The sequence below is a fragment of the Cinclus cinclus genome, chromosome 4 (genome assembly GCF_963662255.1).
Source record: "Cinclus cinclus chromosome 4, bCinCin1.1, whole genome shotgun sequence".
Classification (NCBI taxonomy): Eukaryota; Metazoa; Chordata; class Aves; order Passeriformes; family Cinclidae; genus Cinclus; species Cinclus cinclus.
Window position 1 is genome coordinate 18,549,183 of NC_085049.1, and position 12,882 is coordinate 18,562,064.

The following is a 12,882-nucleotide window of genomic DNA, read 5'->3' on the forward strand; positions in this document are numbered from 1 at the left end:
GCAGTAATCAGCTCCTTGGCTTGGTTGGCAACAGCTCGTCACTTCTGAGAAACTTCACCATCCTCAGAGTGGAGAAAAGTTGTGGACAAGTCCCATGGAGCTCAAGTGGCTTTTGATGTGGCTCTTGTTTGGATTCATCAAGGGGAATAAGACAGGTAAAAGACTCTTTTTGCCTTTTGGGGAGGGAAAATATGATTTGGGTTTTTTGGTAGCTGTTGGAAGGTGTTCACAACATCCTGACTCCTTTCAGCAAAGGAAAGATGTTAAGGAGCATAAGGAATTTATTATTCTAAGGAAATGAGAGAAATGGGTTCTGTGCCCACAAACTGTCAACTGCAGAAAATCCAGAGATTTAGAGGATATTTTTTGTCTGACTAATGTATGTATCCCCCAACTCATCACTGGAACAGTGGGCAGATCAAAGCAGCCTGAGAAAGCCCTTTGAATTTCCTTTTTCCATTTTCTTGTAACAAAAATAGACACTGAAATGCCAGTACCTTTGTAGGTGAAATTGATGGCAGTGATATTAGTTAAAAAGTACCATCCAAATTTGCTATGGGTACTATAGATATGAAATACTTTTTCAGTCATGCCTCTCTATCAGCAGTGCCTATGACCTGTGAATGGTGACAGCTAATCCAATTCAGCATAATTCTGCACACTTGTAAATGGTGACACTGCTTAGATTTTGCTTATTTATATTGACAAGTGTGTGTATTGAGAAATGGTCTGGCGATACATTAGTGTATTTAAATTTGAACTGTTTTGTTCAAAGGTAGGGAAAAAAATCTTCTGTTCTCAGAGTTCCATAAATGTGATATTTCCTTCTGTGTCTGATGATGATGTCCAGGATGAGAGGTATGAACAGACATAGCCTAAGGTAGGCTCTCAGGCTGGTACTGAAACTGCTGATGGATCATCTTTAGCAGGTTTGGGAATTTTCCTTGGGGCTGACCACCTCAAGGGAGGAATGTGTTGCTAATGACTGAACTCATTAATGCAGGAAGGACCTTCAAAAATGTTGAAGCCCCGGGTGATTTTATTCTCATTATTTTCCCAGTAAATGTTGCACCTTCTCCTTCATGGGGCATTTTTCACTGCCAGATGAGGTGCCAGACCCCACGGGAAGTGTTTTTGGTGCTGTATGCAGGAGCAGCACTGCAAGATGCTCAGCCAGAGATGTGTCAGTGGGATCAGTTCTGGGGATGAGTCAGGTCCCCCAGATCACACTTTCTTTATTACTCTGCCTGGAACATGTTGTGAAATTTCTTGCTGGCAGGTCTCGTTTATCAGAAACCTTTCTGGTTTTTTGGAAAAAAATTGAGGGATGTCAGAGCAGTTGCATTTTTTTGATGTAATTTTATTTACCACTGAATTAATAAATGCACAGCATTGCATTCTCCACTGTATCACTAAGTTCTTCTTTCCTCAGCTTCCTGTACTTATTTTCAATGCCTCTCCCAATGTTTAAACATAATGTTTATATATATATATTTGTAATTTCTCCCTGCAAATAGTATGCTAAGGTAGAAACACCATGTTTTACCAATTTAGGGGGTTTTAATCATGGAGACACTTAAGGTGTTGTGGCTGTAAGACCTGTTGGTTTTACTTCCTTAGGAGGATCAACAAGGAGACCTGGGAACAGACATAAGCAAAGCAAAGGGAAAGGGGCTGGGTCAAATTGGTCAAAAATCAACCAGGCCTCAGCACATACGGTGCTTTTTTATTATTTTGCCTCAGTATTTTCAGTTTGTCCCAGCACTGCAAGTTCAGTTCTGTAAATAGGTCCAGCCCTAGATGGTGTTTTTCAAAATGCACTATCAGGAATAAATATAATTAGAGGGAAAAGGAAATAAAAGCATCTGTTTTACAGAAAAGTTTCACTGATAGTTCTCAAAATGTTTGGAGAGGGCAAAGTCCTGGGGGACTGGGGAAGTTAAGGCATGGGTTGATAATCCATTTAATAAAAATTAAATTATACCTTAGTGCTAAGAAGAGACACGCTGGTTTTCCTGTGAAGAGCAGCACATTTATCTCCTTTATCCTGCACAGTAGCAGTGCCTAGAGGATGCAGGCATGGGTGAAGTCTGAAGTGAGGGTCAAACACAAGGTAAAAGCTGGTCTGTGCTCCTACAACACTCCCATCTTGCTATTCATCATACAGGGATACACTTAACAGATTTACAACTTAAACCTGGAAAGGATTAAAACTCACAAAATAAAGAAACTCACTCAAGTGAATTTAATTCACCCAAGATGGGTACCAGATCTCAGTCATGTAAATGAGAGGAATTTCTTTCCCATTATACTTGCATGTTAGTGCTGGCTCCCATGGATTTGAAATGCAATGCAGAATACATTAAAGTTGTCAAACACAGACAAGTGATTCTTGTAAGGTCAGAGAGAGAGTCCAAATACCTTTATAAACCTTTCAGCTACAGTGGCCTACAGCAACAAAGGGCTCAATATACAGCTACAATTAAAATGTTTAAAAAATGTTTTAGAAGTGTGATCCTACTGAGGAAAAGCAGATACTACAGACAGAGATCCTGCATACCTGCTTCTTCAGCTGGAGAAACTGTTCTCCCACCTCATCAGAGGTGAGATGTCCTTTTTTCCTTTTATTGCAGAAAAAAGCTGCTTTTTATCTACTTCTAGAAAGTTACTGCTTCTGACTTTGCTCACTGTTGCCTTCAGAGTGTTGTTATTTTGATCTCCGTACCTCCTCAATTTTCAGCTTTGTCTGCCCTGTTTTCCCTATGTCAGTAATGTTATCGTCAAAGGCCAGTTTCTGGATATGTTCCACCCACGGATTTAATTCCCTGAATTATTTTAATTGGTCCTGAATTTTGGAACAGTGTGGCTCACTGAGTCTTTGCTCTGTCTCCTCCAATGCTTCCTCAAAACCCACATTTGCAAAGTCCTTCCATGACTTTCCTCACTTCACTTCCTGTTCTTCAGCCCTGCCAGGGAAGTAGCACTCTATCACTTTTTCTTGATGTTCTTGGTTTGTAATGTGTGAGCCTTCACATAAAGAATATATAACCCTCTCTATGTGGAAAAATACTTCGTGTGTGACATCAGAAAAATCATTGTCAGGTGCAGAAAATTTCCATCTCACTCTTGAAATCTCCAGGACAAAGCTCCATGACCATACTTAGTCCCTAAGTCAGGGAGATGAGACCTTTGGGCATATTAGAAATCAAAATTCCCCCCACTTTTTTTTCACTTTCCTGAGACTGGGACACACACTTGTCAGACCATTCAATTATTTTCAGAGAGGATATTCTCTATTGCCCTTTCAGCCCTACAAAAGGCAAGGCTGAGAAAGTTCCAGACAAAGGAAAGACTCTGTATCTCTGCTGCTGTTTAAAAATACATTTTTTGTTTCCTTTTAGATGAAAATATCAAAGAAGTGTGTTACTGAGGTTGCCTATTTAAGCAAAAATATAACACACCAAACAAGGCTTTCACCTATACTGTTCTCAAAACTTGGCTCTGTGTTCTGCTACAAAACCATATGCTGTGGTTGCATTTAGAGTCAGAGCTCTGTGGCTTTAGCACGGAACCAAGGATGTTAAAAGCACCCAGAAAGAAAAACAAGTGTTCCCCATTCTTCACTTCTTGCACTTTCTACCCAACACACTGTGCCCAGGCTAGTTTTTCTCCCTCTCCCTGTTTCCTAATGTTCCCTCTTCTGATTCTACATTTTTAATCCAAATCCCCAGCGCAGGCTCCCTGTTAGGGCAGGTGTGAGATCCATCAGTGCATCAGGTAAACCACTTTGATTATCAATGCAACAATGTAAGGACATTCTTCCACCACTGCAGCTGATAAAAAAAAGAAGCACCTTAAAGCTTTACTTTGGAGAAGGTAAATTAGGTGTCTGCTCTGCTCTAGAGAGGTGTGCCTGGTTCCACTTCTCACAGAAGGAGCTAAGAAGGCACATTCCTGAGGCTAAATTATGCTTAGCATGAGGAAGCTTGGTCCATTGTGCAGCCCATTCTAGCCTTGCTGTATATGGAATATTTTTGCATTAGATTCTACTGCCTAGGTCAATGGTATACAGCTAATCAGCAGGATTAAGCCAAGAGATAAGAGAAGTGCATTTCTCCCAAACCCAGTTTTCTATGGTCCTAGAGCTCCTGACAGTTCATATTCCACTTTACTTTGCACTGTTTTTTGAACAGAGAATATCTGGTACAGTAAACTCAGCATAGACTGACCTGTCAGATCCTTAGAACAAGACATTCTTCTTCTCCACTTCTGGGAATATTCAAACCCACCTCCAACCCCCTAAGGCTGGTCTCTCTTCCTTTGCTGTTTGTATTAAAACCTGTGCTTGGTCATTTTATCTGCACTGTATTTCTGTCACTTACACTGCAGACTCACTACTACTCAAATTATTTTTTAAGACAGTTTCTCTGTAATCTAAGGTACAGCTAATTATAATCTCACAGGCAAATTACAATAAAGCTGGGGTCTGTACCCCAACCCCACATCTATGATCTATTCCCATCTTACAAATTCACATAAGCAATAAATGACATTAGTGGCGGAAAGAATCCTGCAGAGCCGAGGCTTGCTTGTTAAAGGATCCTTTGGGAATAAGTTTTGAAGTTAGAAAAAGTTCATTACCATTTTAGTCCTGTTGTCGTTATCAATTCCTTCGCTTTGCCTGTATCAGTTTCATCTTCATGAGACTGCACCATTTAGAGAGCCCAGTTTCACACAGCGTATAAATCCCCAGGGCTGGTTTAGCTTTTCAGGCACAACTGGGAAAATATCTTCATTTTGGCCTGCTTTGATTTGTTGGTGTCTCTGGGGAGAGGTGCTCTTCATCTCTGAACTGGGCAGGTGTGTGCAGTGCCTGGTTTCTTCCACTGCTTCTGCCCAAAACTTCAGAACATCCAGTTACCTACCAATCCCGTCCTAATGCCTTTGTAGTAAGGGGAAAATCATCCTATTTTTGCACCTTGCTGCTTTAACTCAACATCAGAATAATGACAGCACTGGTGACACACAGCCACGTGACAGAGGAAGTTCTGAGTTTAGGTTATTGTGGTGTGACTCACTGTCTGTATTTTACCTAGCACTAAAAATACCTGTTAAGAATTTTCCCCACTCACTCCTTGTGGACTAAAGGTGTTGTTTTAAAGCCTCATCTATCACTGCTCTGCCAACTCAGACATGGAAGAGAAACAGGCAGGAGGGTTTAATGAAACTTGGTACTGCCAGCACACCCACCAAGAGCAGTTTTGTGGTTGGGTGAGTAACATACTTAAATGGGAAACGTGAGGGAACAAACCTGAAAGAACTGATGATGATTTAGATGCTGGGTTTCTTTCCCTCCAGTATCCCCTGTGTGATATCTGACAGCTCATGTGGAAATCCCAGATACCCTGAGACATCTCAAATGGCATCAGACACCCCAACTCACACCTATCTGTTGGCTCAGATGACAAGGCTTGCAGGTCTCAAAAAGGTTTTCAAACTTAATTTAGGGATCACTCCAGCAGAACCAAAACCTACTTTTTATTTTTTATGTTTCATGGCTGTCTATTGTCTCAGTATACAAGTCTCCTTTATAAGAGCTGGTCTCCATCCACTCCATCATAATAATTAAAACCACCGCCAGAATTTCTACAAATGCTGTCGGCACCAAAAATCCATTAATATGGGGAGAAACAGAAATTCCCATCTGCCTTAGGAGAGCTAAGTGTTCTTATAATTCTGCAACTGAGAGAAGGGCTAAATCCCCATGAACAGAATTACACTAATCTCTCTGTTTGGCCCATTTACTACCTCTAAGTGCAGAGAAATGGAGTCCCAGGACACTTTTGGAGTGTGGGAAGTGAGAATAATTGGTAGAGGCTGATGAATTTTGTGAATGAAGGAAAGAAAGAACAGTGGACATCAGGACAGAAAGGGAAGGAAATAGTGCTACACAACGCCTTGTCTTGGGTTCAAAAAATTGGAATATGTGCAGAGGGAAAATGAGGAGGCAAACAAAACATCAAGACACCTCAAGGTAATGTGAGGGCAGTATTTCAACCCAGTAATAGCGGGAGTGCAACTCTGGAGCAGCTGTGCTCCCAGATTCTGATGCAGAATCCAGGGAAAGCTGGGCTGTGTAAAACCAGGTCACCACAGGCTGTGAGGGGGTTATGCACAGATATTCTGGCCCTTTAAAAGATTTGTGTTTTCATATCACACCACCTCAAACAAGTTGATTGGCTAATTACCAACAAGGTGCAAAACAGAAAAAAACCCCACAAAAAATAAAGCTAATCTTCCCTAAAAATGTAAAAGGTCAGAAATCTAGTCAAAGAAAAAATCTACCCTGCCATTCCCTTCTCCCTGGATTCTTCCAATCCTTTGGCTATTTTACCACCCACACAGCAAGGATGTTGATTTTTTAGGGGCAAACGATGCAGTTTCCTTGGGCACAAAGATGGAATGAAGTTATAGGCATGATTCTCTCCAGAGGTCAGTATGGCCCAGATCTCACCAGGTCTGCATCCTCTCTGCAGTCTCCCCACATTATGCCAGGAAGTGCCATGACATGAAACTGAAGAAAGACATGGAGATGCTGGAGCAGGTCCAAAGAAGGGCAGTGGAGCTGGGGAAGGGCTTGGATCACAAGGCTGATGAGGAGAGGCTGAGGGATCTGGAGGAGCTCAGCCTGGAGAAAAGGAGGCTCAGAGAGGACCTTTTCACTCCCTACAACTGCCTGGCAGGACGGTGCATGGGTCACATGCTGAATGCCTGTTTTTTCTAAAAAGAGGAGCAAAAACCACATAAAGTGAAGCACTTCTGAAGGTATATAAGATACTCTGAGTCAATTAAGAGCAATCATGGCAAATGATATTTTGCAATATCCTTATTCATTCACAGCTCTTCCCAGTGTGAGGACTGGTAAAACAATAAATCCAAAAGCTGATGCCTTTGATATCGAGCACATTGGTGAGGAGCTCTAGTGTGGGACAAGAAGCCAGTGTTTTAAAAGGTTATGATGGATGTGAAGGAGAAGGGAAAAAAAAAAAAAAAAAGGGAACAAAATGTTTCATGTGACAATGAAACAGTTAAAAGTCAAAAGGAGGCAGGCACAAGGTCACAACAAGACCTGGGAAATTCATCTTCCAAAATTCTTTCTGGATCAGAGAAAAGAATATGGTTGTAAAGGTCAGAGAAGATACTGCAGTTATTTAGATGTGAGAAGACAAGAATTTGAGCAATGTGGATGAAATTAAAAGGCTGGATCCAAGGAAAGTTTCGTGCAATCCAGCTGCAATGTGGCTGTTCACCATCTCCCAAGTGCACCATTTCTGCACAGTCCCTGTCTGATGAGTCCAAGATCACAAGAACCCAACATTTGATCATCAAATAAAAGAATGTTTGCCTTTTACGATGAGTAGGTTAAATATTGTGGGTTTTCTTAAGAAGAGAATAATGAGTTATAGGTTTGAGTGCCTTGTGCTAAGATTCAGATCTGCAACGTGCTTCAAAGAGGCTTTTGAAGTCTTGAGGGAAAGAAGCTTTTAGCTTTCAGGGAAAGTGAGAGTACATGATCTCAACTTGCTGCTGATCTGATAACTCTTTAATTTTAATCACCCTGACAGTCTGTGGTAAACCATGTGGTTAACTATTTCGGGTGCAGTCGTTTCTCTCAAAGCCACAGTCTAATGCAGTTTACAAGGCAAATCCTTTGGTTACACAAAGGTACAAGGGGATTAAAACAACCCTCATGCAGATTAGCTGTTAAATTGCTCACTTTTTGTTGTTGCCTTCTTCAAACTTTGTGACTTTTACTAAACAGCAAGACAATGTAAAGTAAAAAGGGCAGAAAATAACAAAGTGAGGAAATGAAAGAAGAGGGCATTGAAAAAAAGAAATTTCACTCCTAATAGTTGTTACTGTTGTGCATAAGCATAAAGAGCCATGGGTCATGCACCCAAAGGTCCAGAGTGCCAGCCCTGGTGCGAACAGACTATTTGATCCTTTAATTTCTCGGCCTTTAGGCCTTAAATAATCATTAAGTAGTGCCTTTATCAATTTCTGTGTTCCCAGCTCAGCTTGAACAGGCTTTTCAAGTGCACTGAAATTATCTAACTTAATTCATTCCAACTGATTGAGAAGTATATTTAGATATGATTTGCTGATGACACAGCATTTTGTGTCCTTGTTTTGGGACAAGTTATATTTAGGTTTGCAAACTTATTTCACAGTTAAGCTGCTCTTTGGTGTCCACAGATGGAACTGAGAGTCTATGCCCATTCCCAATGTTTGCTTATAGATGATTGCAACTTTTAATTTCTTTTAATTGCAATTTTTAATTGCTTGCCTATTGTGCCTCACTCCATAGACTGAGGCTGCACACTCTGGTGTGGGTAGCTGCTCTCCAAAATTATTGTGTACAGCTTCATTAAGAAAATGTTGATAGTGTTTCATGTTGTTCATCTGCTGGGTATGTCTGGTATTGAGAATGGGGAAGTCCTTGATGCATAAAGTGAAATGCCAGGCTGTCCTGATTCTCAGGCTTTCTATTTGCAGGTATATGCCCACATCTTCCAGCAACTGAATTTGCTGATGTTACTGCTGAAATGTATCCACCACAGACCAAACTGTACTATAAGTGTGACCCTGGCTATGACAGAAAAGCTGGTGCATACCTAGGAATTCAGTGTAAGAGTGAACAGCAGGGTGCTGTTTGGAAATACAAACAATTTAAATGCATTGGTGAGTGGGTGTTGGTTTTTTTCTATACTTAGAGGTGTTTCTCCTCTTGTGTTATTTGGTATAAAACAAATCTTTTTTTTACAAAAGATCTTTTGTGCTTTTTTTTCTAAGTTAGGACTTGAAACAGTTCTAGCCAACCTCTATAAGCTTGGATGCTCTGGCACTTTGTTCTAATATTTGTCCTGCTGTAACTCAACACATGTAACTTCTCCACAGATGAGAAAAATTTGTCATCAACAGCTCCCACAAGGGAGTTAGAACTTACACAGAAGCCAGAAAGAGAAGCAAGGAACCTTGCATCCCAGAAGCAAGAAGACATTTCAGAGTCCAAACAAAAAGGTAAATAAGAGCTCATTCAATACTGTAATGCTTCTTCTGCTGATTTCCGTGGAAGTAGTATAGAAATGGTGAGTAATATTTGATTATTTTGCAGTCAGAGGGAAAGAAACTATTTCTATAATATCTTGGCTGAATAAGTGATATGATGTAAGCAAATGAGTATTTTATATCATAACCAAGAATTAGAAAGGCTTGGTATATCCTGCATGTCTATATTTTCTAAGAATACAAGATTTTCAAGAACAGAAACAGTATTCAAAATCTGTCTGCTTTAACCATGTACTGCCCTGTGCTCCCACAGATTTCTGTGGTCCTCCCAAGACCATTCCACATGCCTCCATAAGGCTGCCCCAACAGCATTATGTGGGACAAGTCTTACATTTCAAGTGCCAGACAGGTTATGATAAGAGACACCCCACCTTTGGCAGCAGGACATGCAAGGAGGTGAATGGCAAAATTATCTGGACCCCCCTTGATATGAGATGCACCAATGACAGCACCCAGTGGCTACCACAGACCATTGGGCCAGGTAAGATGGTTGTGATTATAGCACATCAATGTCCTGACCTGCTCCTGTGGGCTTCAGACCCTCCAACTGTCATGGGGAGAGTGGGAGCTTCAAAAAAATCTACTAAAGAAGCCCTGCCACTGAGGGGAAGAAAGAACTCCCTGTGTATTTAAACACCTTCACAGAAAGGGGTTTAAATGAAGGCAATCCTTCCTTAGCCTCAGATTTTGTCAGCAGTTTAAATTTAAGGAATCACTCTGTCCTGTAAGTTCTATTGATGGCAAATCAGATTATTTATATAAAAATGAATTGTTTATTAAGACAAATGTACAAGAGGTAACAGACAAAAGATCTTCATCAGAATTACTTACTCCACAGTATAAAACTACAATAACTATTAGCAGATTATTGCATAACATAAAACAGTGCATTATTTCAAAATACCTGTATCAAAGCCAACAAAAGAAATAGTATTGATTAGGAGTCAAATGTAACTTACCGCTGAAATGATGGCAATGTACACAGATAGTTTCCTTCACTTAATCCCTTGGGAAGTAACTATGAAATAGGTGTCCCTACTCACAGGAGAAGCTCCACACATCTTCAGGAAAATGCACAGATTTCTGCTTTGTGAAAGTTTGCTGTGGCTTTTATAGCTGTAAAAGGAATGGCTGTCAGTGAGAAATCCAGCCTATTTTGTCATTCCAGCCCTTATGACCATACCAGATCACTGCATACACACTGTTTCAGCATCAGCCCAGGACTTTCTCCCCTATTTCATTGATTTGTTTCCCTGTGGTGCCTGGTTCAGAGTGTTCTTAGTACAGAAGTCAAAATTTGCTGTGTGGTCTTTCCTCTTCCATCATGACACCACTGATAATTTCACTTGGTGATATCAGAACAAAAGTTCTTGCTGTGATGGATATGACCCATCAACAAACCAGTCCTAGAAAATAATACAGCCTATTGAAATTACGTATCTTTAAAAATTACAAATCTTTTAAAGCTTTTAAATTGGGTTTGTGAAAAACATGGAACTGGATAACAAAAGAAGCCCCCTTGGCCTTTATTTCAACAAAACAATAATTCCAGTTGCCTGCAAAATGCTCTCAAACCTCAGCAAGTTCAGGTCCTTGCAAATAGAGCACCAAACATTTATTCCCGTACAGTGTTGCTTTTGTATTTGCTATGATGTGATGTGTGTAATGAGGCTGGAATTTTCTCAATTCTGCTTCAGCACTAGCACAAAGAAATTTATCAAGAAACCACTCTTACAGGACATCTTGTTAAAAATCTGTCCATATCTCATACTGGGGCAACTTCAGAGCTTCCTTTTCAGGATAAGAGAGAAATTAAATTAATTTCTTGCACCAGGGAAGTTGTGGCTTACCTTTCTGGGCAAAAACAGGTGCCGGTTGTTTCCAAGTACTAGCTTGGCACCTTGAAAGTCATCCTTCCAGTCTCATATGAAGTAAAGATTTTAGATGGATCCCATTCCAGCTCACTTCATGCCCACCATTAACAGGTATCAGATCAGTGGATATGTCGGTATGCCGGTTGGAAAGATCTATTGATGGCCAAGAAACAAACATGGCAATTTTAAAGTGTTCTGTGCAGAGCGTGAGCTGTCAGACTCTACCCTTGGCACTGCTTTGGTGCTGGGTCGAGCTGGCTCTTTGCCTGACTCTTTCCTCATCACTACTCTGGTGCTTTTCGTCAGAAGAGCAAATTGATATAAAAATCAAGAATTTTTCTCTCTTCATAGGTTTGACACTTCTGTCCTCTTTGCCTTCCTCATCAGGGACACTGCCAGTCACAGGTATGCCATTTTATTAAAGACTTCACTCTGTCACACAGAGCTCTTAGTTAGTCTTTCAGTGTGTTGTTCTATTCCAAAGAGATCCATTTCTAATAGAAGAGCTACTAAATACGCTTCAAAAAAAATCTATATCCATGTATTTTGTGAGAAGTTAGTAAAGACAGTATAAACAGACTGTTTAAACACTTAAGCTTTTCTACAGAAGTTTTCAAAGATTTGTAAGGAATGCAAAAGGAAACAGATCAACCAAAAGTCTGGTTTTTAAATGGGGTAATTTTCAGATTCTTCCCTGAGACTTTCTGTGAATTCAATTAATCACTTCAGCTGGAAAAAATCAGAAAAAATGCAAATATTTAAATGCTGAGGTTTCTTTCACATTTTCAAAGGAATAAAAAAATGGGCAAATAGAACATTTCTTCACAACTAAACCACTGCATTTAGATTAATATAAAGAGATTTTCATCTCCCCCTTCCCCATCTTCCACTCAGCCATTAGCTGATGAAATAGAAATTATGTCTTACTGTGCATATGCTCAAGACTTTGAACAAGGGCTCTTGATTCCAGCTGGAGTCTGTTGAAAACTGTAGTGCACATTATGGTGAGAAGGAATAATGGAGTGACATGAAGGAAGGGAAGGAGGAGTTTTACAAACTACTCCAGAGACCACAACATCAGTAGTCCCTGTTTATTTGACTGTGGTCTATCTCTAGTTGCCCAAGTCCCCTCTGGCTGGGGCCTGGGAGCAATGGGGTGACATGAAAAAATTCCTGCCTCTGGGCAAAGTGGCAAGTTGAGACCCTATCCCTCATCTTGCCTGTTTCTCCCAGCTGGAGTGAATGCAATAATTAAGACAACTCCAGGTGCTAACCATATTGATTTTCGGGTTTTACAGCAATCTGGTTTGTTCTGCTTATCATTCCCACTGCCTTTGTGTGACTCACCAAAGAGGCAATAAGGTAAGTGGGGCAGAATGAGGGAAATGTGAAATCTAACCAAAAAATCCCTAGAGGTGGAAGAGTTATCAACTGGATCAGCCTCTCCCTATTGCACTGCTTAGATTTCTGGACATCTTCTTTGGTGTTAAATATGACCCGGGATTTTAGGATTGTCTGATTCAGCTGTTAAATACCGGCACAAGAAAAGGGGGAACCAGAGCTTTTGTAATAAAAAAATCTCAGAACAAGTTGCTCAGAGAAGTTGTGGACTCCTCATCCCTGGAAGTGTCCAAAACCAGGTTGGATGGGGCTTGGAGCAAACTGGTCTAGTGGAAGGTGTGCCTGCCCATGGCAGGGGGATGGAATGAGGTGGGCTTTAAGATCCCTTCCAACCCAAATAATTCTGATTCTACAATTCTAAAAAGCAGTCGTTGTCCCAGCCATTGTGGAACTGAGAATGACAATTCAAATAATGGGTGGGAGATTAATTCTGTGGGGAAATTAAGATTAATTATGCAAATACATTGTTTCAGATAAA

At 40.6% G+C, this 12,882-nt stretch overlaps 1 protein-coding gene across 1 annotated transcript; it reads left to right on the plus strand.

Annotated features, from left to right (window-relative positions):
• Window positions 1–85: 85 nt before the first annotated feature.
• On the plus strand, window positions 86–12,345 carry LOC134042929 (interleukin-2 receptor subunit alpha-like). Its single transcript, XM_062490866.1, has 6 exons — window positions 86–155; window positions 8,557–8,742; window positions 8,959–9,081; window positions 9,383–9,610; window positions 11,355–11,408; window positions 12,302–12,345. Exons 1-6 carry the CDS (start codon window positions 95–97, stop codon window positions 12,343–12,345), a joined length of 696 nt encoding a protein of 231 aa, XP_062346850.1. The 5' UTR covers window positions 86–94.
• Window positions 12,346–12,882: the final 537 nt, after the last annotated feature.